This window comes from Bombyx mandarina, chromosome 20 (assembly GCF_030267445.1).
Source record: "Bombyx mandarina strain Sakado chromosome 20, ASM3026744v2".
In the NCBI taxonomy this organism is placed as follows: Eukaryota; Metazoa; Arthropoda; class Insecta; order Lepidoptera; family Bombycidae; genus Bombyx; species Bombyx mandarina.
The window spans coordinates 1363363-1389534 of NC_143226.1; the positions used below are offsets into that span (position 1 = coordinate 1363363).

Genomic DNA, 26172 nt, shown 5'->3' on the forward strand with positions numbered 1-26172 from the left:
CACAGACACAGCCCACTGAGTTTCTCGCCGGATCTTCTCAGTGGGTCGCGCTTCCGATCCGGTGGTAGATTCTGCGAAGCACTGCTCTTGCTAGGGCGGTGTTAGCAATTCTCCGGTTTGAGCCCCGCGAGCTCACCTACACAAGCTAGGGTACGCTGAAATAGCCTCTCAAGGCTATCAGCATAGGCAGGAAAAAAAAAAAAAAAAAAATGAGATTTTTTCAGTGGACTTTTTGGAGAGAGATCCCGAGAAATTACTTCCAGCGGCTTTGTTTCACTTTCCCACATTTGTGCACTTTCACAGATATTATAATAAACAGTTAAGAAACCACCGTTATTACACTTTTAAATCTGAAGAAAGACTAAATAGACAAAATAATACAAATCACACAACATCACTCCTCGCGTTACCGCCAAAAAGTCAAAAATGTTTGATGTAGATGAATCCTTACAGATTACGCAAAAAATTCAAGGGTTGAAAGCAATCAGATAGTTATTGACAGCCATTTATGATATGGGCTATGAATAGAAAAAGTGGAACCCAAACACTTTTCAAAACGACCAAGAACACAAAAGGAAAGGTTTTCCAATGGGCCCTAGAGGAGCAATCGTTACAGTTGAGCTGGCTGAATGAACTTCAAAAGGCTCTCGTTAGTCACGAGCCCGACGGTAGTGTAAACAAACTTCAGTCGGTACACAAAAAAACATTTCAAAGTACACAGCCTAAAAACAATACAACAGCGATACAACAGCATGATAGTGCTAACAACAGATAAGATACTTAATGGTAAATTCTAAATTGCTGATTTATTTAGATCGGTGAAAGGCTGTTTGCTTTAATCGACATTTTTGCAACTTTATAAATAAATAAATATATATAATTTATGAATATAAATAATTTTAATAAATTAGAAATAGAGAGCTATTTATAATTATTTATAAATTTATTAAATTTATAAGTAACTAGAGGTCCCGCTGTAGTCGAAATTCGACTATAATTAATTGGAATTGTAAGTTTGTACACTATTATGATTGTATTTTATACTTCAATAATCACAAATTTCGCCAATACTACACTATAAAAAATATTAACAAAGACAAACAATATTTAATCTATTCTCAATTTGACAACAGACGTCAAGAACAAAAGTTTGACAATAAATAGTATGCATGCGTGTGTGCGTCAAATTCATGGTATGTAGTGTGTGTAATGTTTTCTTTATTGATTTAATGTATCTTTTATGCATTATTTAAAAAAAAAATTAGCATTGTGCACTTCTTCTCTATATTCTCTATAAGTGTGGAAAATTTCATACTCCTCCGTCCACGCAATTTTCGTAAAAAGGGATACAAAGTTTTTGCTTCACGTATTAATATATAGATTATAAATAGCTCTCTATTTAAAGTAAAATTTTCAAAAATATCATAGCAGAAAAAACCTCTTCAGCTATTTTAATAGAGTAGTAAACTTAATTGAAGTTCAATTAAAAACTAATGTTCAATAATTTTAGTCGAATTTCGACTACTGTGGGACCTCTAGTTTTTGATTAAAACGTAAAATGTAGTTTCCGTATGTATTTGAGAATGTTTGACATTTAATACATTTTTTTTTATTTATCTGTAATTTCAAGCTCAGGTCTTTAAATTGTCAATTAAAATTTTCTTTCTTATAGTTTTATCGATTGTATTAAAATAATTATGTAGAATCTGATTTACAGTTTAATTACTGTTGACTTGACCGAATGTAGGTACTCTGTGGTTCGATATCCCGGTGGCCTTATTAAAGCCTATTGAATGAGAAACCTAGATGACGTCAGCTATCCAGGGATGAACCGATTTACTAACCGGAGAGATAATTTGTTATTCGAAACTTTATCTATGTTTTTTTGAGTTTTATTTTCTAATAATTTTAAAAGATTACTATTAGCCGAGTTTTGATTTCCACTCAATTCCTACAAATTTTGGGTAAATAATATTAATGACTTAAGGACGACCCGCCCTCGCTTCGCTTCGGAAACATTAAATTTTATTATTGATAGCCGAGTCCCGCGATGTAACCCGCGGTTATTGTCGTACCGCGGGTGACGCCGCGAGGCGAAGCTAGTCTAAAAAAAGGAACCTAAGTTACTCTTTATATCATCAGCTACCTATCAGTGATAGTTCCGTCAAAATCGGTCCAGCCGTTCCAGAGATTAGCCGGAACAAACAGACAGACAGACAAAAATTGTAAAAAATGTTATTTTGGTGTATGTACCGTATATATTCATATGCATGTAGTAAAAAGCGGTTATTTCAATATTACAAACAGACACTCCACTTTTATTTATATGTATGGATAGAAAGTAAAAAAAATACTATAACATCTCCGCTTCCTGTCATTCAGCTAAAATTAACGAAGCCTCTACATCATTTTTATGACCCGCCTAGGGACCAACTGATACTGCGAATGGGTTTGTGCATACAATATTTTTTTCATTTATATACGTTGAAGTTTTTATTTCTTGTGTAGATGGGTCAATGTGCTCACGGCACAACCGGAGTTAAGTAGATATCAGAGCCCATCAGAATGTGGCCACCCACTTTGGGCTTAACTTTTTTTTATTGGCCTCGTTGTCAGATCAGCAATGCCAGGGGCAGAGTCAAGCTTCGTTTGAAGAAGGATCTGTTATAGCCATCAGGAAATACCGTAGAGGAGAGCTCATTTCAAAGCCGGATGGTACGTAAAAAAATCTCTGGAAACGGGATGAACGCGGTGATTAAAAGTAGTCTGGATGTACTCTACGATGATAATTTTACAGTATGATACTACAGTATGAGTTGTCTCAAGCGAAATGACACGCGTTACTGCGTCTAATTACGCAATTATGATTATTTAGTTTGATTTTTATTGCAAAATGATATTCCTTAATTGTGGAAGTCAATCTTGAACACGTCTTATGACCCAATTTCATCAGCGCCCAAGTTGATTCATCATTATTTCACAATTCACAAAACACGTCTACATTCAAAGCTTCCTCGGTACATACCTATAGATATTGCATAGTTCCAAGAGCTGAGACCTGCGATCTTACGAATGCAGTAACTGAATCATAATTCAAACATTAGCGCTTCAATCTAAGCTTTCACTTTAAGTGTTAGTTTCCATAAGCGTCCATCGGGGACCGGTGCAAGCCACGAGGCATGAGGATAAAATCAATTGTAATGAAACAACTGCTGCTATAGCCGCAACAAAAGTAGACAACTAATTGACGCGGATGGAAAGATAGAAGAAAAAAAAAAAAACGAGTCCGATGACGTCAGAGTCATAAACATATGATTTTATAACATAAGAGTTATATATTGTTCAGCTCATTAAAACGAACGAACTTAAACGTCTCACCAGAAATATGGCGCGCGATATTTTATCGTCACATAACACGACCGAGGAGGCTAGCTTACACGTGTAGAACGAGACGTGACTTAAGCAAAGAGCTCTACACACGTGCAACTAAATTACAATTTAACTCGCCCAATTAACTTTCGTTCTGGTTTTTTAACAAAATAAATTTATAAAAATTAATTTTCGATTAAAATGTTTTTAGGTGGGAATCAAAGAAGGAGTTAAGCATGTTTTTTAAGCTATTGCATAGCTTCTGTCGCGGGCCTTGAGCGTGGAGACCGAATCCAGAAATTCCGTAAAGAAAATAACCTGACACCCCCACTACGCCTACTATGTAGCTCGCGTTCTTTTTTTTTTTTTTTTTTTTTTTTTTCCTACCTAAGCTGAGAGCCTTGAGAGGCTATGTCAGCGTAACCCTAACTTTAGTAGGTGAGCTCACGGGGCTCAAACCTGACGATGTTGCTAACACGAACCCTAAGCAAGAGTCGTGCTTCGCAGAATCTACCACCGGATCGGAAACGCGACCCACTGAGAAGATCCGGCGAGAAACTCAGTGGGCTGTGTCTGAGAGTTAATTTACTCGTCGAGCCCTTCGTCGCAAGCGACGGGTTCGACGAGAACGGTGACCGGTGCTTGAAGTACCTAGAAGCACCGTTAGTGGATCGGGCGGATCCGAGATGACGTGTTTTGGGCGACGTCGACTGCTTTCCATTCTGTCCGCAGGATCGGGAATGTAGTTACCGGCGGCCACGATGAGAGGGTTCTCGTGTCGTGCCGCTTTATCGAAGTGGCGCATGGACGCCGACTGCAGATACTTACTGATGGACTCTAAGTCCAGGTCGTCATGGAGGTCGACGTTCCTGACGAACCACGGGGCTCCGACGGCTATCCTGCAAAAACGGGATTGAATAATTTGGAATGATTTCAAGTGTATGCGGGCCGCGTGAGCGAACACTACACTTGCATAGGTCATGACGGGGCTCGCGTTCAACACATTCACACGTTGCGCTGGTGTAGTGTTTGTGAATAAGCGCGCGGCATAACGTTGCACTGCATGCGCATCATGAAAACTCTGTCCATCTCTCTCTCGCGCGGTCTAGCTTATGAGTGTGAAGAGGACAGTTAATGTTTTGCTTTTGTTAATGTTTATAAATATAGCGTGGTCTTATTTTATTATTGTTTTAATATTAAATTATTATTATCTAATTATAATGCATAAGTCGATAAAAAATGCTATGTAATAGCTTTACCGCGGCAGTCCCCGAGTGCCACACGTGTTTTTAATTTGTATTTGTTGTTACAATTGTTGTCGGGGCCATAGATAATACACATAAATGAGTTATAAATAAGCAACTCAAGCAGTCAACAAAAATGTTTACGGGCGTCGGCCACTAGATGGCTTCGCTTCTTCTTAATTTTATTTTAATTTATTTAATCTTAATTTTATTTTAATTTAATTTATTATAAATTAATTAAATCTTAACTTTATTGGAATTTGAGTGAAATATTATTACACATAAATACGAGTTTAAAAAAAATAAGAAAAAACGCTTTTTTAGAAAATCCAACTAAAAAATAGAAAATTTATTTTAATAAATTTGAATTAGAAATAGTGTAAGAAAAAATGATTTTATTGTAAAAAGCGTGGGATGCTTTTCAGGATATTATTAAAATAAACTCTTCTACTCATATCTGTTCAAAAAATATTTATAACTACTGATACCATGCACTCCATGCTTTTTTAGTTGGATTTTCTATAAAAGCCTATATTGTTAGTTTTTTTTAAACTACCTATTATTTATTTTCCATTTTTTAGTTGAATTTCAATTTTTTCAATATTTTTGTTTTCAATTTTTTTTTTAAATATCGAATTTCATCGTTCCTTAATAAGTATACCAAATTTCGAGTTAATCCGACGTTTTGAAGGGGGTCAATATCATATGTTCAAAGATCCCGTTACATACACACGTCTGAAGCTAATAAAAGCGTATTATTAAATAGAGTAAATCGGAAGCGAAGCTGTTATCTTACCGTGCGTCTGAATGGGTGCATGTCGCTTGGGCGAGCCGCCCGTCGGAGCGGGCTGCATTGCTCTGGCTAACGCGCCGTCTCCGCACCGCCCGCCACCTTCCGGCTCATGGCTGCAACAATACAATATGTTCTAGTTTAATTTATATTACGTAACATATAATGTATGGGAAATGTTAGTTTACCTATACTTGCTATGTGCCTTTTTTATTTTATTTTTTTATTGCTTAGATGGGTGGACGAGCTCACAGCCCACCTGATGTTAAGTGGTTACTGGAGCCCATAGACATCTACAACGTAAATGCGCCAACCACCTTGAGATATAAGTTCTAAGGTCTCAATATAGTTACAACGGCTGCCCCACGCTTCAAACCGAAACGCGTTACTGCTTCACGGCACCAGTAATCTGACTTGTGTGTTCGCCTGCGCAGAGTCCGGAGTTCGACACGGAGCAGGCGGTGGAGCGGCGGCTGCTGGCGGAGCTGGCGCGGCAGCAGCACCAGAGCGAAGAGGACCGGAGGTTGCTCCAGATGCAAGAAGGTAATTTGGTGAGCAACAGTATATATCGACGCTTGAAAGGCAAACTTATTTGATACGCAAAAAAAATATGTTTCTAGGTTTAGGATCCGGCTCGAAGGACCAAAATGTAGGGTGCAGTGTGAGTTTGTTATACCTATACTTGCTATGTGCCTTTTTATTTTATTTTTTATTGCTTAGATGGGTGGACGAGCTCACAGCCCACCTGATGTTAAGTGGTTACTAGAGCCATAGACATCTACAACGTAAATGCGCCAACCACCTTGAGATATAAGTTCTAAGGTCTCAATATAGTTACAACGGCTGCCCCACGCTTCAAACCGAAATGCATTACTGCTTCACGACCGAAATAGGCGGAGTGGTGTTACCTACCGGTGCGGACACAAGAGGTTCTACCAGCAGTAATTACGCAAATTATAATTTTTGCGGAAGTCAATCGTGAACATTTGTCAAGTACGTATTTCGTTAGAAAAATTGGTACCCACCGGCCTGCGGGATTCGAACACCGTTGCATCGCTCGATACGAATGCACCGGACGTCTTATCCCTTAGGCCACGACGACTCAAGTGCCTGCTCTTGTCACATGTGGTCAAAATTTTGCACTAAATAAAGATGGGCCAGCGACCTTTAACCATAAATGTTGGACCAATTAGAGATGAGCCGGCGCTCTTTAACCAGAGATGGGTTGTGAGTCTGCCAATAACAATGATTCTGTATATTTATTATTGTTTTTATATAAAATTAGAAATGTTTATTTTGCATATTAAAGGTTTCGTTAATTGTTGTAGTAGAGAGAAAGAGAGAGAAAGAGAGAGAGAGAGAGAGAGAGAGAGAGAGAGAAAGAGAGAGAGAGAGAAAGAGAGAGAGAGAGAGAAAGAGAGAGAGAGAGAGAGAGAGAGAAAGAGAGAGAGTATTCTTTATTGTACACCAAAAGACAAATAAACAGTGGATACATTAAACACAAAAAGTACAACTGGAGGTCTTATCGCTAAGAGCGATCTCTTCCAGACAACCATCAGGTGGACAAGAATCATTTGGAAACGAACTACGCGCGTGTACCATTCCAGTGAAATACATATACACATACATACACACATACTAAATATAAGTGTGACAATTCTAGTTTAGATACGTTTATATTCGTTCGCCTATATTAAACAGTTTTGGTTTAAGCCATTTTTTAAATCTGCCGGTGAAGAATAATATTAAAAACAATCATTATGAAGGTACGGTGAAGATTAATATTAAAATCAATCACCTACATTATAATTCTTGTGTTCGAGAGAAATATCGATATTTCTAAGATGTACACTGTCCTCATCTCCTTATTAACCTAACCTTATACATATTTGTTACGTAAATTCGAACTTGTATTGTTTTTCGGAAGGTTTTCCTCATACTATTTACAGCTGCGTATAAAATAATGTACGACAATAAACAGAAAATACTTCTAATGTATTCGTAAATTATAATATAATTTTTGAAGTCGTAACATAATTATTATTATCACCTCTAATTAATTTTAATTGGTAACGTGAAAAGGCGTAAGGGATATAAATAATATTTAAGTACATACAGACACACCGGTTGTGGAGAATGACAATTCATAAATATGTTCATACGAAATAATAAAATTGTGTAGTTATGTTATCTATGTGAGTCATAGATTACACGTGCATTTTTTTTAATTATTTTATTAATTAAAAATTTTCTTTAGTTTATTACAATTAAAAATAGTTTCAGGATGACAAATGAAGAAGTGTGGTAATTTTTTAAGACATGCATGTATATATCTTAATTTTGTCATGTTTGGAAAAGAACAATTTCTTATTTATGAAAATATAATTAGTTGTAGTAATTAAACTAAGCGCGCTAGCTAACAATAAATAATTAAAATAATAATTTAAAATTCTCATTCTCGTCATGATTTCACGAAATTTTAGACTTGTATCTTTGGAACTAAAGTTTTTTTTTTTTTTTGCAATCATTTATGTTTGGTATAGTGTTACACAACTTTTTGTTGAAATCACTACATAGTATAAAACAAAGTCGCTTTCTCTGTCCCTATATCTGTCTGTCCCTATGTATGCTTAAATCTTTAAAGCATCGCAACAGATTTTGATGCGACTTTTTTAAATAGATAGAGTGATTGAAGCAGAAGGTTTATATGTATAATAACATCCATTAAATAGTGGAGAAATCAATAATAAATTACAGTTTCCGAAGCGAAGCGAGGGCTGGTCACTAGTAAGATATAAAACACGTAATATGTGACGTGCACCAACGCTATATTTTTCTCGACATTTTTTCTTCAAAAAAACCTTTTTCTAACAAGCATTTCCTTCTAAAAAGGCACTTAAATGTCCCATAGTAATAATTCTATTACGTGAAAGTGGAATACACCATATTTGCGGAAATGTTTTCCGGTCACTTGTTCGTTGTTCACACAGATATATATGTATGTAACACGTGCTGTTGGATAGTGGAAAGTTCTGGAAAATATTGCAAAGAAGTTACTTCTTCTTTGTTTTAATAGCCGTAATCTTTTTAAATTCGAATTTCCGCAATCCTTCTCCATCTTTTGAATTGGATCTATTGTTGTTTTGTTTTAGCCTCGTTTCGACTTTGTTCAACGTAGTCAGTGGCTCTCAACAAAAACATAACGTCGTTGTCAAACCTGCCAAAAACCAAAATCTGATATGTGCACTTTTTGAGATTTTTATAATACTTTTTGACCTTTTCGTATAGTTCACAGCCCTATCTACCCTATAAAAAACTGTTATCTATCTATAGCTTTAATATTTATCTATAGCGAATATAGCTTTCATTTGATTTGATATAGTTCTTAAAAATTCACCTTCATATAAAATTTTATACGAACATGGTTTTACTCATAGTACTCATAGCAGATTTTAGTTTGACAGGGACGACAATTAATTTTTTTGTTTTTTTTTTTTAATATTTTATGGCCTGGTAATGAGTCCTTTGAGTGAAGTCTTATATTCGGGCATTGATATGTTTTTTTTTACGCTTTTAAATCGTCTTCAGGTTATTTTGAACGTATTTATATAAAATGCAATACTGAACGCCTTGTATTTTTGAGTAAATCACAAAATGGCGGTTTAAGGTATCACTAGCCTCTATTATTACATTTGCCAATACTATTCTATGTAAGATAAACATTTGGTTTCGACACTTGAAGTAAATATGTCGGCGATCTCCGCTTTACAGAAATCGCAAATATGGCTCTTTATTATATTGAGTCTTGCGAAGCGTGCGAGTACAGTGAGGCCAAATCGCAATCTGTTGATTGTGGTAATGAACTCACGGCTAGCTATATCCAGATAACTCATTGTTCCAAAAATACAATTCCGAGCCCGTGGTTCTGAATCCCAAATATTTTGAATAAGTAATGACGTTGACGGACGATCAATCATCCATCGAACGACTTCAGCAGGTGCCACGGTTGAGAAAAAAATACACATGTCCTGAATCGAGCTACTCCTCTTTTTTTACGTATCGTATCTAAAACTCAAGTGATTTCAAATGTGGGTTTAATTACAATTGTTTTTTATATACAAAACGCAAATAGGGTATACATAAATTCATCTCGATTAATAAGATTAAGAGTTATTTATTTGATAAAATATTACAAGTAAATAATAAAAGTTCTTCCATTTATTGTCAATTACGATAGTGTGTATTATTATGTAAAAGTTATTTAAATTTGAATATTTTGCTTAAATATAGCTAACAGAATTTAACATAGTTAAAATAAATGACTCGTAATTTTAATACTTAATGTTATTCAAGTAATGTTATGAAGGTGTGTGGCGCATTTACGCTGTAGATGTCTATGGGCTCCAGTAACCACTTAACACCAGGTGGGCTGTGAGCTCGTCCACACATCTAAGCAATAAAAAATAAAAAAATGTATTAAAAACTGCGATAGATTATAAAATATGTATATGTATCTAATACTTGTTTTTACATGAGGCAGTTAGATACAGAACACTCAGATATTTGTGTAATGCTTTTTGCATACTTTGCATACTTCATTACATTATACAAGTAATAAGCTAAGCCCTGCACAGCAATGCTAATCTATACTAATATTATAAAGAGGAAAGATTTGTTCGTTTTTTTTTTTTTTTTTTTATTGCCCTTGTAGGCAGGCAGACGAGCATACGGCCCACCTGATGGTGAGTGGTTACCGTCGCCCATGGACTTCAGCAATGCCAGGGGCAGAGCCAGGCCGCTGCCTACCGCTTAATACTCTCCACAAGCCTCGTTTGAAGAAGGACATGTTATAGCGCTCAGGAAACACCGTGGAGGGGAGCTCATTCCATAGCCGGATGGTACGTGGCAAAAAAGATCTCTGGAAACGCACTGTGGATGACCGCAGTGGCTCCAGGTAGTATGGATGAACTCTACTCCGGTGGCGGGCGGTGCGATGGTAAAAACGAGATGCCGGTATCATCTCGAACAACTCCTCAGAGCACTCCCCATGGAACATACGGTACAAAATACAGAGGGAACCGAAGTCCCTCCGCAGACCCAGAGGCTCCAAACGATCCGTGAGAATGGGATTATCGACAATCCGAACGGCCCTCCTCTGTATGGAGTCAAATGGAAGAAGCTGGTATTTGGGAGCCCCGGCCCAGAGATGGGAGCAGTACTCCACGCGAGGCCGGACTTGTGCTTTATAAAGCAAAAGCCTTTGTCCAGGCGTGAAGTACCGCTTCGCTCTATTGAGGACTCCCAGCATTTTGGACGCCAACTTGGCTTTGCCTTCCAAATGACTCCGAAACTGGACATCGCTCGAAATGTCGACCCCAAGTATCCCAATACTCTCGGAAGGTTGCAGGGATACTCCTTGGAATTGCGGCGCCATGACAAAGGGGTCCTTCTTCGCAGTGAACGCGCAAACTTGTGTCTTTATCGGGTTGAATTGAACCAAGTTCAATTCACCCCATTCGGAGACTCGCCCCAGAGAGTTCTCCACTTCAGACACAAGTTTTGATCGTCTCTCTTGCACCGCGCTCCGAGAGAGACTCTGATGGCCGATATATCGCGCATCCCCCGTGCTGTCATCCGCATAGCAATGCATGCCATCAATAGACAGCATGTCATTGATATACAGGATGAAAAGCGTGGGGGAGAGCACCGAACCTTGTGGAACGCCAGCGTTAATGGTCATGGTATCAGAACAGTCACCGTCTACAACGACCGTGATGCTCCGCCCATCCAAAAAGCTAGCGATCCACTTGCAGAGACCCTCGGGATTCCGTAAGATGGTAGCTTCGATAGAAGTGCCCTATGCCAGACCCTGTCGAAGGCCTTCGCGATATCAAGGCTCACAGCAAGAGCCTCGCCCTTGCTCTCCAAGGCTTCAGCCCACCTGTGAGTAAGGTATACAAGAAGATCGCCAGCTGAGCGACCGTGACGGAAACCGTACTGTCGGTCACTGATCAGCTGGCGATCCTCAAGATACTTCAGGAGTTGTGTATTTATTATTCGCTCCATCACCTTGGAAAGCAAGGAAGTTATCGCGATAGGCCTATAGCTCGACGGGTCCGACCGGTCACCCTTCTTGGGGATAGGGTGGACGTGGGCGGTCTTCCATGAAGACGGAACCCTGTTAGCGCAATAAGAGAGGCGATACAAACGCGTTAGCGCAGGTGTCAGCTCAGGGGCGCACGTTTTCAGAACCACTGCGGGGATGCCGTCTGGCCCACTCGACTTATGGACGTCCAGGAGTCGGAGCTCCCGCCTAACTGCACACTGTGTGAAGCAGATATCCGGCAGGGAGCTATCACACTGGGGGATGTTCGGTGGAGTGGCACCCCCGTCGTCCACAGTCGAGTTCGAGGCGAAGAGTTTGACCAGAAGGTCAGCCTTTTCTTTCGCGCTGTGGGCCAGAGTGTCATCGGACTTGCGCAGTGGTGGGAGACTAGACCTGCAAAAGTTTCCTTCTGCAGCTTTGGCGAGCGACCAAAAAGCACGGCTCCCGGAGGGATAGCTCTTTAATCGCTCGCCAACTCTAGCAACGTGCTCCGACTTCGCCTTGGCAATTACCTTCTTGTAGGACCTGGAAGCGGCGTTATATTTCCGCCTTTCCCCTGAGATGTTAGGATCCCGACGTCTCCTGGCATTATCCCATGCCACGTATGCGGACCGCTTGAGGTGTGCAGCATCCCTACTGGCATTGTTATACCAGGGTTTGCTGCGACCCCCAACGGGCACTTCAGAGGAGGGAACAAACAATTCCATCCCCCGGAGCACCACGTCTTTAAGACGGTCCGCACAGACGTCAGGATCAGCAGAGGAAAAGCAGAACCGCCCCCATGGGTAGGATGCGTAAAATTCACGCAATCCATCCCAATCTGCTGACATATACCGCCAAACTCTACGATACCCGGTCGTCCTTCGACGACCGGGACGAGAGAGTGGTACGGCAGCACGAATAAGGCAGTGATCAGACGATCCTAGCGGAGCGTCGACCACCACACTGTATCCGGCCGGATCTGTGGTCAGCAGAAGGTCCAACAAAGAAGGCTCGTGCCCCTCGATATCTGGGACACGGGTGGGCTGTGTCACCAGCTGGGAGAAGCCGTAGGCCAAGGCGAAATCGTAGGCAGTCCGACCCGGGAGGCCAGTGGTTCTGGACCCCAACCACTCTTGGTGGTGAGCGTTAAAGTCTCCAAGAACCACTACCTCCGCAGATGGGTACTGCTCAAGCACGCGGTTAGTCCCCTCTTGCACATGCTCAAACAGAGCTGAACCTGCATCACTGCTGTGGGACCTGTACAGGCACGCGTAGATTCGGATACAGCCCCCGTGATCCACGCGCAGCCACAATAGGGACAGGTCCCGTTGTTCGAGGCCCCGAAGACGGCGACAACAGACATCCGCCCGGACGAATACGCACACCCCGGCTTTACGTAGGAAGTTGTGCTCCAATACGTAGCCGGGGTATTCAAGGTATGAGGTATCGTCCGGAGCAGATATCTGCGTCTCCGTTAAAAAAAGCAGGGCAGGCTGCGCCGTCTCAAGGTGGTGGTGTACGGCGTCAAGGTTGCTATGTAGGCCCCTGACATTGCTGAAATCCACATTAAATGTGGAATGGGGAACCGCCTGTAAAACCCTTTTCTTTTTTTTCGACTTCATAAATTATATTTCTGGAGAGTAGGATTGCGAGAGGTAGGATGTTGAAGGTGAGATCGAGGCAACACCTGAATGAAGCGCGGAACATAGTACGTGCTCGACCACGGGTTGCGTGAGAGACTGACGCAGGGCATGGAAGGGCCCCCAGTCCACCCTGCGTACGATCGCCGGGATCCACTCCGGTCTCCGACTCCGGCACGACGACCGCACGACAGGATTTTACACCGGTTGGCGGGACAGCTTCCCGGGGCGGAGTTTAGTAGAGACACCCGGGTTCAGGTCCCCTACTGACCGGCGGGCGGCAGCGGATACCGTTTCACTAGGTCTCCCTATACCCCCGTCAAACAATCACGCCCCGTGAGCTCGCACGCACGTCTGCTCCGCATGTTCCAGGCGTCACCAAGACTCACCCCCAGCAAGGAAGGGGAAAGGGAAGGAATAGAACTGGCTCTCCAACCTACACGCCGGAACACAGCTAGGCTATTTGGCGGCGGACTCTAGTTGGAGGGTGGTCGCCAGCCAGTCGGACAAGTCCTACCACCGATTATGTATTCGGCTCCCGTTTTGCACCACCCAGGGGTCACTTGTAGGGAATCGCGGGTTAAACCTACGGAAGCGGGAAGCACCAACCCCCAAAACTTGTTTGTTTGTTTCGAATAGGCTCCGAAACTACTGGACCGATTTGAAAAATTCTTTTTCCATTAGAAGCCGACATTGTCCCTGATGAACAGAGGCTACTTTTTTTTTTTTTTTTTTTTTTCATGTTTGTTTTAATGGTTCCGAAGCGAAGCGATGGCGGGTCGCTAGTGCACAAATATATGCAATCATGAAAAAAAATCCATTATCATACTTCGGAAATCAACATCACACGTGCGTGGCAGGGTAGTATCTATTGCTTTGTCACAAGAAATACACACATTTTTACCAGCCAATCAGAAATGGGTGAAACTATAAACAAATTAAATACGTATTCCCTCGATTTTCGCGTGTCCATAGACTTAATTAATATATTAATACGTGAAGCAAAAACTTTGTATCCCTTTTTACGAAAATTGCGCGGACGGAGGAGTATGAAATTTTCCACACTTATAGAGAATATAGAGAAGAAGTGCACAATGCTAATTTTTTTTTTAAATAATGCATAAAAGATACATTAAATCAATAAAGAAAACATTACACACACTACATACCATGTATTTGACACACACACTATTTATTGTCAAACTTTTGTTCTTGACGTCTGTGGTCAAATTGAGAATAGATTAAATATTGTTTGTCTTTATTAATATTTTTCTATAGTGTAGTCTGTAGTATATTTATAATGACGTAGTGAGAGTGTCTTTAAGTTTCTCACCGGTTAATGGATGCAACCAATCTTTTTTTATGATTTTCTCAACACATTCCATTGTCACAACATGTCCTGAAGTTCTGATAACAGCGCAGGGCACAGCATTACTTAATATATCATGTGTCACTGGACACATGTACCGGTTTTCTTTGGCTATTAAAGACTTCTTATCATCTGGATCATTCACCAATGTCCACTTAACTTCTATTAAATCCTTCATAGTCTTGGCGTTGAAAATACATTCATAATAGTGTACAAACTTACAATTCCAATTAATTATAGTCGAATTTCGACTACTGCGGGGCCTCTAGTTAAAATTATTTTTCGAAGATCGTAACGTGAAACATTAAAATTAACATTCAAACAAATTTATTAAGCGTATAAATAAAACGCAAATCTTCATCGTTAGTAAAAATATTTCAAAATAATGGAAAATAATTTCGTCATGTACACCGATATTATAACGCTAGCTTTTGCCCGCGACTCCGTCCGTGTGGAATAGTTGGCATAACGCTAAATTTTACCGCCACTTCATTTACGTAGAAAGTGAAAATATTTTTGAATTATAGAATGTTAAGGAGCTATTTAAACCCCTATTTTGAAACATTCTTTATTGGTGCTCCGCTTGTATTGGTCTTAGGGTGATGTTATATGGCCTATTATAGCCTTTCCCGATAAATGAGCTATCTAACACTGAAAGAATTTTTCAAATCGGGCCAGTAGTTCCTGAGATTAGCGCGTTCAAACAAACAAACTCTTCAGCTTTATAATATTAGTATAGATAGCTCTACTTATACAGATTATCTCTATATAGAGACGCTATCATATTTCTAATAAAGAGTCTGAGAGATATTTAGGGGGAACAACGGTTCGAGTTTGGCAAGTAATGCCCTAATATCGGAGCTCGGTCATGGCGTGGCGTGGCGAAGTTTGAGAGTTGGCGAAACATCTGGTTACCGGTTTGTCGAAACTTAATTTGTGTGAAAGTTTCATATCAAGGTACTTTCGGATGAACATACAAGTGTAAGGGAGCTTTTCATGCGCCACAAATAAATATGTAATGGGAATATTTTCCGCTCGTATTATGATTATCAGTTCCGATCAATGTATTATTGGTTTTGTTAGTTTTAACAATAAATAAATTAACTAGTTGACCCGGCACACTTCGTAGTGCCTCAATCAATAAATAAAAGAACTAAGCTTTTGTATAAAATAAAATTAAAACAAACAAAAGGAATCCGTCCGACGGGGGACACATCAAAGGAAAAATAAAATTGTTATTTTTATTTAATTCCGAGCGCATTTTCATATTTATTTACCTTTTAAACCTTCTCTGGACTTCAACAGATAATTCAAGGCCAAAATTAGCCAAATTGGTCCAGCCGTTCTCGAGTTTTAGTGAGACTAACGAACAGCAATTCATTTTTATATATATAGATAGATAGATAGATTTGTTGGTATTAAAAATTCGTTCGTAAATAATAACACGTTCGATCGTTAACTGTCGAGTCACTTCCTCATACCTGGACACCGGCTAGTTATAATCAAAGGCTGGTCAGCGAAAGGGGTCGCACCCCACGGGGTGTCGCCCCCACGCCACGCAGGCATCGATTGGCGTCCTGCGCATGCAAATGCACAATGCAATGGATTCTGTCAGCCAGTCTCCCTACACCTACATATACGTGTATATATTATTTGATTGGGGTTTGTCAGGGGGTCTCTGTTTAGATTTGATACAATGGTATAGGTTTTGTTTGCACCAAGTACTTGTAGCTATTCTGCTCAAGTATTCTCTTTTTTTTTATTGCTTAGACGGGTGGACGAGCTTACAGCCCACCTAGTGTTAAGTGGTTACTGGAGCCCATAGACATCTACAACGTAAATGCGCTACCCACCTCGAGATATAAGTTCTAAGATCTCAGTATAGTTACAACGGCTGCCCCACCCTTCAAACTGAAACGCATTACTGCTTCACGGCAGAAATAGGCAGGGTGGTGGTACCTACCCGCGCGGACTCACAAGAGGTCCTACCACCAGTCTCTTGGCGTTACGCTATGTAATTTATACTGTTGAGCTACACCTGTAACCGAGCCAAGCAAAGAGGATGACCGTTTTAATATGGCCAAATATATTCACGACCTAACTTCTTGTTATATAAAACGCGAATTCCCCTATCCACTTTTCTACGCTAAATCGAAATCACAATTATCTATATATATTAATTAATACGTGAAGCAAAAACTTTGTATCCCTTTTTACGAAAATTGCGCGGACAGAGGAGTATGAAATTTTCCACACTTATAGAGAATATCGAGAAGAAGTGCACAATACTAATATTTTTTTTAAATAATGCATAAAAGATACATTAAATCAATAAAGAAAACATTAAACACACTACATACCATTTATTTGACGCACACACGCATGCATACTATTTATTGTCAAAATTTTGTTCTTGACATCTGTGGTCAAATTGAGAATAGATTAAATATTGTTTGTCTTTATTAATATTTTTTTATAGTGTAGCCTCGGCGAAATTTGTGATTATAGAAGTATAAAATACCATCATAAGTAATAGTGTACAAACTTACAATTCCAATTAATTATAGTCGAATTTCGACTACTGCGGGACCTCTAGTTTTACTTAATGGCTCAAACAGGACCACGGATCTGCTCCTCGACGATAATTTTCAAAATTCATTCATATTCGATCATCAGTCAAATTGCGCCGAATAGTATAATTGAAAATAAAACTTATAATCACAGTCCAGTATATTATTTGGTGTAGCTAACTCATACGTCATATTCACTACTCCGATTACTCAAAGTACCAATTAAATAATGCTTCAGGGTAGAGAACTACTTAAATATATTCATTGAAAGGAGCATAAATCATTACTTCGGGTTATGTGGGTGCGGTGACAAAATTACACAACACAGAGTTGCGTTGTCAAAATATGAAATGATTTAAAATCAGTCCCCTAAAATAACGGTTATATCATATATTTTTTATCAAACAGGAATGCAAGGTTGCTTCGTAGCAGGAATCGCAAAGATAGTACTGCCAATCCGTGCGAACTTCAAACCAGCACAAAGAATACTAAAATATTTCAATTATCATCAATATGAAATTGTATTGGAACCGAATTTTTTGGTTTTTTTTGGGTAAATTATAATATAACTAATGTACCTTTTTCATTCAGAGAAACGATTTTTTTAATTTAGAATTAAGATATACCGTGCACATTTTTTTAATCTCCCAATATAAATGCGAAAATATATTTTTATTTATTTTATTTTTATAACATGACTTTAGTTCTTTCATAAATACTAATTTGGCTCTAAAAATCTTGGCTCGAACCACGAATATAACTTTACAAAAATATATTAATATTGTTAGTTTACTTTTTGTCCTATCCCTAAATGTATATTTTTGGGTACCAGTGGTTTTCTTAACATTTTTACTCCTCCAATCCTCCGTTCAGGAGTAATCTCAACCATAAGTCAGTTTTGTTACAACTGGGTCTGTACGAACGAATAATAATGGTTTAAAAAAATACATTTCGTATTTTTCATCATCTATCTTTCCATTCAATATGCCATTCAATATTAATCAAAACATGCGTTTCATTTATATGCAGTAGAAAATAATAACAATTATCAGTATTATAAATAAGTATGTTCGTCTCTTTTTAGTATCATTACGATTTCGTTGATTTCAAAACACAATGTGCTAAAAATCCCTTCAATAATTTAATTTAATGATATACAAAAACGGAAGAAAATACAGAACAATATGTTATAAAATAGGGAAAAGTGTACCTATACTATAATGGATACCACTTTAGTACCACTCATGTATAGTCCGGTGGCACTGAAGCGAAATAGGCAATTATTAGCAATATTAATGAGAGTAATGTGTTTTTTTTATTAGCTCAAATGGGAGATGACCTCACGGCCTATGCAGTTTTTTTTAAAATCTTAAAACAAAATTCTTGTCTATACTAATATTATAAAGAGGAAAGATTTGTTTGTTTGTTTGTATTGAATAGGCTCCGAAACTACTAAACCGATTTGAAAAATTCTTTCACTGTTTGGAAGCTACACTATTCGCGAGTGACATAGGCTATAATATTTTTTGAAAAAATTAGGGATCCTTACTAAAACTCCAATAATATAACCCAAGGTGTAAAAAAACTACCTAAAATATTCTTTACATCGCGTAGCCTGCGAAAACTATTGATGATAGAATAAAATAATGAACTACAACTTTGTAGAACACATTATTATTTACAAAAAATGTCACGACAGCATATGTCTAACTATTATAGTTATGCCGCAATAAGTGTTCTTTTATTTTAAAAAATAAAACAACGTCGAATATCGTTAAATTTTTTGTTAAAGACCCGAGCGGAGCCGGAGCGGGCCGCTAGTTTCAAATAATTTTATATGCATGTCTTCATTTGAAATTGATCTTTCTGTAATTCTCAGTTTATAACATACTAGTAAATAGAGGCGAAAGGTAAAGCAAAAGAGGATTGTTTATAACAATAATACTGTTTGCTCTGTATTTAAGCAGACAGAATTAATGTGGACTAATTAGTTTCGCTCGCTATTTCCCCATTAGTTTTTAAACGTTTAATATTCCTGAAAGAGGACACTTAATTCATTCATATTCTATAACAAGGCTATGCGTATTTTCACTTATTTGTTGGGTGGCTTTTAGGTACCTCAAGCACCGGTCATCGTTCTCGTCGAATCCGTCGCTTGCGATGAAGGGTCCGACGAGTAAATTACCCTCAGACACAGCCCACTGAGTTTCTCGCCGGATCTTCTCAGTGGGTCGCGTTTCCGATCCGGTGGTAGATTCTGCGAAGCACGGCTCTTGCTAGGGTTCGTGTTAGCAACGTCATCAGGTTTAAGCCCCGGTAGCTCACCTACTAGTTAAGGCGACGCCGATATAGCCTCTTAAGACTATCAGCTTAGGTAGGGAAAAAAAAGGTACCACATGGTTACCGGTTGAACTCCTTGAAACCCCTAAAGCTAAAATTGCGTAATTTAAAACAATTTTGCGATAATTTTCAAAACAGTTCGTCGATCGAAAAACGAATACCGGTTATCATAGATATAACATTGACATACATACGAATAAAACTTGTATGTTCTAAGTTCGTTTTAATGAATACAAGACACAGAAGCACATTTTTTGGCATAAATCTTTTTTTTAATAATCAATTCTTGGTTCGTGTAGTTTTTTGTCGTTTGATATTTGAAATTCTAAATTATTTTTTAGATTAACTCCGTATTATTGCATCCTTTCAGTGGTTTTAAACAGTTCCCTCCCGATATTTCGGCGTGTTTTAAGCGCCAAAATCACTCACAGGTAGACTTTTTCGTTTAATTTATAGGAATCATATGCTATAAGAGTCCGATGTATATACGTTAGAACTATAGTAAGTATTTAATTTGAAGTCATGGTTCTCATTAATGTCGGGACAATCAACGGCATGTCGATATCGACACTTGAAAGGCAAACATGACTAAGCGACAATAACTGCTTTGTACATAAATGATAGGCAATAACCATATTCGATGCGCAAAAAAAATATATTTCTAGGTAAAATAATTTCAATCCTACAGCTACTAGCTAGATTCTACTACAGCTAGATTCGTTAAAATATAATTTTTTTCAGGTATTTCAACTTTAGATTAGTCTACTGTAAAGTTCACGCATTGTCGCTTAGTCACGTTTGCCTTTCAAGCGTCGATATATATTTAAATGTCACCCCAGCACACAGGAATATTTAAATTTTCAAAAACTCGGTTGGAGCAAATTCAATTAAGTAAACACCAGCTTAAAGTGTCACGAATTTTAGAAAATATTAATATGGAATCTGTTTTAAGTAATTATTATCATATTACTAGCTGACTCGGCAAACTTCGTAGTGCCTCAATTGATATTAAATAAATCAATCGATAAAAAAAAGACCTAAACTTTTGTATAAAATAAACTTAAAACAAACAAAAGGAATCCGTTCGGATGTGTCCCCCCATCAAAGGGAAAACAAAATTTTCATATTAATTCATTTTCATATTCGTTTCATATATATTAGATGTATAGTAGAGTTGAAGAGAGTGGAGAAATTGTGTACACTTAGGCAGAAAATCTAGGGAAGGTATTCTTAAAAAGGTTATTTTTGTCATTTACTAACGCAGACCAGTAAACAAGCTCAGGCGTTACCTAGTGTTAACTAGCTATCATAGACGTGAACTACCGGATTCCGGACCGAATGTTCAACAGTCGACGTCGTCTAAAACACGTCATTTCGGATCCTCCCGATCCAGTAACAGTGCTTTTAGGAACCCCAAGGTCATCGTTCTCGTCGAACCCGTCGCTTGCGACGAAGGGCTCGACGAGTAAATTAACCCACAAACAACCCACTCAGTTTCTCGCCGGATCTTCTCAGTTGGTCGTGCTTCCGTTCCGGTGGTAGATTCTGCTCTTGCTAGGATTAGTGTTAGTAATGTCGTCAGGTTTGAGCGCTGTGAGCTCACCTACTAGTTAGGGTTACGCTGAAATGTCCTCTTAGGGACATCAGCTTAGGTAGGGAAAAAAGAAAGAAAAAAAGACGTCACAATATGAATGTTGTTGTGCATGTTAAAAATTAAAGATCAAATTTGAATAGCATTAGAATTAAAATTTTCTTTTAAACTGGAAATTCCTCTGAAATTGCCCTATTCAAAAACACAGCCATAACGGAGCAAGGCAGGTGTCGAATGAAGCAAACACGTTTGATTCACAAATTATTAAGTAGTTTTAGAGCTTTATCGTACTGTTACAAGGGCTATTATCGTTTGAACATAAAATGACTAATAAATCAAAATGTAGCTTTATTACCATCTTTATAAAAGGTATCTTTAAAAAACGAAGTGTTTGCGCGCTGGAGATTTAACGTGTTTTGACTAAAACGCAATAAAATTATCTTTAAATATTTTCGGCTGCATTATAGATTTTTGATGCATTATTTAGGCATTTTTATTTATTGCTAAGATGGGTGAACGAGCTCACACCTGGTGTTAAATGGTTACCGGAGCCCATAGACATCTACAACGTAAATGCGCCACCCACCTTGAGATATAACTTTTAAGGTCTCAGTATAGTTACAACGGCTGCCCCACCCTTCAAACCGAAACGCATTACTGCTTCACGGCTTAATTGTTAACTACCAATGAATTGAGCGCTGCTTAAATATTTAATCTATAAATTAGTTATGAAGGTCGCCCGTACACTCTGTTTAGTATATCTATTATTAGCGCGGCACGAGTCAAAACAGACTAGAGGTATTCGGCCGTCAAACAATGCGATAGGGTTTCGTTCTCAACGCTACTTTTAACTATCTGTTCTCCGCATCTCTTTTTGAAGTTATACTTTTAGGCGCGTTATGAAAAATTGATGAGAGTGAAATTTTACGATGCGCGCGCACCGTGACACAAAATTAACAGAAATGAAGTTGCCCACTAAATCGCTCATTACAATACGACCGACGTAACTTGGCGAGTCTGAATATAGCCGCAGGTGAACTTTCCGAACCGTACTGAGAACTGGAGCCCATTGATATCTACAACGTAAATGCGCCACCCACCTTGAGATATAAGTTCTAAGATCTCAGTATAGTTACAAAGGCTGCCCCACCCTTCAAGCCGAAACGCATTACTGTTTCACGGTAGAAATAGGCAGGATGGTGGTACCTACCCGTGCGGACTCACAAGAGGTCCTACCACCAGTAAATTAAAGTATATTTATTATTTATTCTAATCGATGCATCTAATTATTCCAAATAATATTATAATATGAGTCAGTTATAATAATAGAAGCTTATAACGTTCTAAAAATACGTTACAACACGTTACAACCGTTAAATAATGGAATTCTTGCGACAAAATAATAAAAATATTTTATACACGTCAAGTCACGTAATTGAATTCAAAGAATTCACTAACTATATGCAAATATAGTAATAACTTAAGGAACGGCTGAGTTGGACGTGGCCGTAATCAGAATATAATAAATATGACAGGGATCTACAAGGAACTTTGATGCGCGATTTAATATTATTCACGTAATACATAATCTTTTGAATTCGCTTCTTTCTGTTCTTTGTTTTCGTTTTATTACTTAAACTAGCGACCCGCCCTCGCTTCGCTTCGGAAACATTAAAACACACAGGAAACAAAAAAAAAAAAAAAAAGTAGCCTATGTTCATCAGGGACAATGTCGGCTTCTAATGGAAAAAGAATTTTTCAAATCGGTCCAGTAGTTTCGGAGCCTATTCGAAACAAACAAACAAACAAACAAATCTTTCCTCTTTATAATATTAGTATAGATAACTAATTATATTCAATTAATTTATTTGTTGTTTGATATTTTAATTAATATAATGCAATATTTACTGACTGTAATGTAAATAATTTTGAATAATATTTGCACGCCGCCCTGGTAGAAACACGCTGTTCTATAAAATAACTATCAACAACTTTGTAAGCCGTGTTTTAGCTAATAAAGTTTGATTTGATTTGATTTGATTTACCGAATAAAAAATTGTTGTTAGTATTAAGGGTATATATGGAAAATAGATTATGCTTTTACATTTTAATTTTTTCAACTTAACTACCAAAGTGTTTGTTTAATTTAAAAAGGCTTAACATAAAAATGTTTCTGTGTTTTAATTCTTCGATTCCTTGAATTTGAATAGTTTTTTTTTTGTAAACTTATAGTAAATGCACAACGTTGAATTTCCTTGACTTCGACTACTTGAACTTTGCTATAAACGAGATTATTTTCGATAATTCCGTGCCCAATTTTAAAATCAGCTTCCTTTAAAAGTTTTGTCCCAAAATTCTAATTAATAAGGTCGAGTTTATAATTATATTTACTAGTATAAAATTTCCAAGGTTAACCAACCTCTATGAAACATCAACAGTAGTATTAGTAAGTTCTTAAGTACAGCCCTGTTATATTTGTTGGCAATAAGTTTGATATCGATTTGCGATTCCGTTGCGTTGCTCGAGCCGATGATCGGATGTCGTAAGCAGTGCAATAACCGTTTTATCGATTATGCAAAGAATATTGATCGGGCCATTGTCTTTTCGATGCATACAGGAAAATTGCCAACTGTGAATAAAACGACTACAATTGCTTAAGAAATCAATGCCCGCCGTATTATTTGTCAGACTTTGATGATCTTGCTATTGTGTCTTCAAAACCTATGGCAATATAGTATAAGGTTATGACGGTACGCGTAATGCCATCTACCGTCAAATAGCAGAAATGGATATAAAAAAAAACTAGTACCTTCACGGAAATTTGTGATGTGTTATGGCAGTACAAAAAAAAACGCCATCTGTTGTCAAATAACGAAAACGGATTTCGAAAAAACTAGTAAGTACTGTAGGATATACTAATATGTTCTGAAGAAAGTAGACATGTCGTGTCTAAAAAACGTCAAAGAGACGATGCAAACGGCAGTTAGTAAGTTCAGTTCTACTCGAAGTGAAACCACGGACGGATCACCTGTAACGAAGCGGAAAAATTTGCTGCCTATTTCTGCCGTGAAGCAGTAATGCGTTTCGGTTGAAGAGTGGGGCAGCCGTTGTAACCATACTGAAACCTTAGAACTTATTACTCAAGATGGGTGGTGCATTTACGTTGTAGATGTCTATGGGCTCCAGTAACCACTTAACATCAGGTGGGCTGTGAGCTCGTCCACCCATCTAGGCAATAAAAAAAATATATTTATATAACTTCTAATATTGAGAAATTATCTTAGGAGTCATCACTCTAGACATTACACATGCTTTATAAATATCCGTCATATCTGACATTAATTTCATTAAATCTCTTATTAAGTCATAGCGAGAAATCAATGAGTCAAGATGTACAGGATATATACCGTGAGAATGGTATCGGCTTATTATTACACGTTAACTGGTCCCATGATAAGTTCGTAAAGAACTTGTGTTACAGGTACCAGATAACGGAAATAAATGTAAGATTTTTTTTATACACATACATATATTTAATATACATCCATAACCCTGGAAAAGACATTTATATTTATCATACAAATATCTTCCCTTGGCGGGATTCGAACCCGCGACCCCCTTGTGTAGTGACCATGTCACTTACCACTACACCAGACGGCCGTTAAAATTGTTCTCGTATTAAGGCATATAACAGGGAAGTAGGGCATTCAGAATATTCTTGTCAGTTATGTCGCACCAATTCAAATTGTGAGTAGTTTACAGCAAGGAAACGGGCGGCTGTGAATAAGAAAACTTAGGTGATCGAACGATTATTTTTTTATTGCTTAGATGGATCGACGAGCTCACAGCTCACCTGATGTTAAATGGTTACTGGAGCCCATAGACATCTACAACGTAAATGCGCCACCCACCTCGAGATATAAGTTCTAAGGGGTTTTTTTTATTGCTAGATCTTTTATTATTATTGCTAGGTCTCAGTATAGTTACAACGGCTACCCCACCCTTCAAACCGAAACGCATTACTGCTTCACGGCGGAAATAGGCGGGGTAGTGGTACCTATCCGTGCGGACTCCCAAGAGGTCCTACCACCAGTGATTACTCAAATTATAATTTTGCGAGTTTGAGTTTTATTACACGATGTTATTCCTTCACCGTGGAAGTAAATCGTGAACATTTGTTGAGTACGTATTTCATTAGAAAAATTGGTGCCCGCCTGCGGGATTCGAACACCGGTGCATCGCTACATACGAATGTACCGGACGTTTTATCCTTTAGACCATGACCACTTCAAATTATTTAAATAAGATTTATTGTTTGAGACGTCATTTGAGGTCTGCTTTAACAAGCAATCAGACACCAACAAACAATCTAAAAGGTTACATAGAATATTAAACAAGGGGAATCATTAGTTTTATCTCTTTCACGATGGCTGGTGATGATTCTAGAATTTATTGTTCAGCTAAAATAATCCGACACTAGTAACAAAAGTCATTGACCCACGCCAAAAGAATTACATACATTCGCGAGTATGTCTGATATTCTCTGGTAACAAATTGGAGTCACATTCTTCACGATATGAATAGAACACAACGCATACTATACTTATCTATACTAATATTATAAAGAGGAAAGATTTGTTTGTTTGTTTGTATTGAATAAACTCCGAAACTACTGAACCGATTTAAAAAATTCTTTCAGTGTTGGAAAGCTACGCTATCTCCGGGTGACATAGGCTATATTTATTATATTTCCAAAAAAATTAGGGATCCTTACTGAAACTCCATTAATGTAACCCAATGTGTAAAAAAATTACTTAAAATTCTTTACATCGCGTCGCTATTTCCCAAGCGAAGCCGGGGTGGGCCGTTAGTATTATATAAATCTACAATGGTTTTTACGGATGTTCCGTTATAACTACTGCACCATGCATCCGATTGACTTGAAACTTGGTATCCATGTAGAAAATACATGTACTTAATGGATAAGCTAATATTTATATGAGTGTTCGACTCCCTAATAATAATGACAATAAATAATAATGTTAATAATAAAAAGAAGCAAAATTTGATATTTTTTTTTTATTTTTAATAATTATTAGTATATTATAATACTTTGTATTAATATGTATGGGTATATATATTTACGGAGACATGTATGTGTATATGTATGT

General features: G+C 38.0%; 1 protein-coding gene across 7 annotated transcripts in view; it reads right to left on the reverse strand.

Moving 5' to 3' along the window:
- Fak (protein tyrosine kinase 2 Fak) overlaps nt 1-26172 on the reverse strand; it is a 221380-nt gene that overhangs the window by 30797 nt on the left and 164411 nt on the right. For all 7 annotated transcript variants that reach the window (XM_089736128.1, XM_089736126.1, XM_089736127.1 and 4 more), the window contains one exon: nt 5410-5519. In XM_089736128.1, the coding sequence (XP_089592254.1) occupies nt 5410-5467 (58 nt within the window). In that variant the 5' untranslated portion in view covers nt 5468-5519. The remainder of the gene's footprint in view (nt 1-5409; nt 5520-26172) is intronic.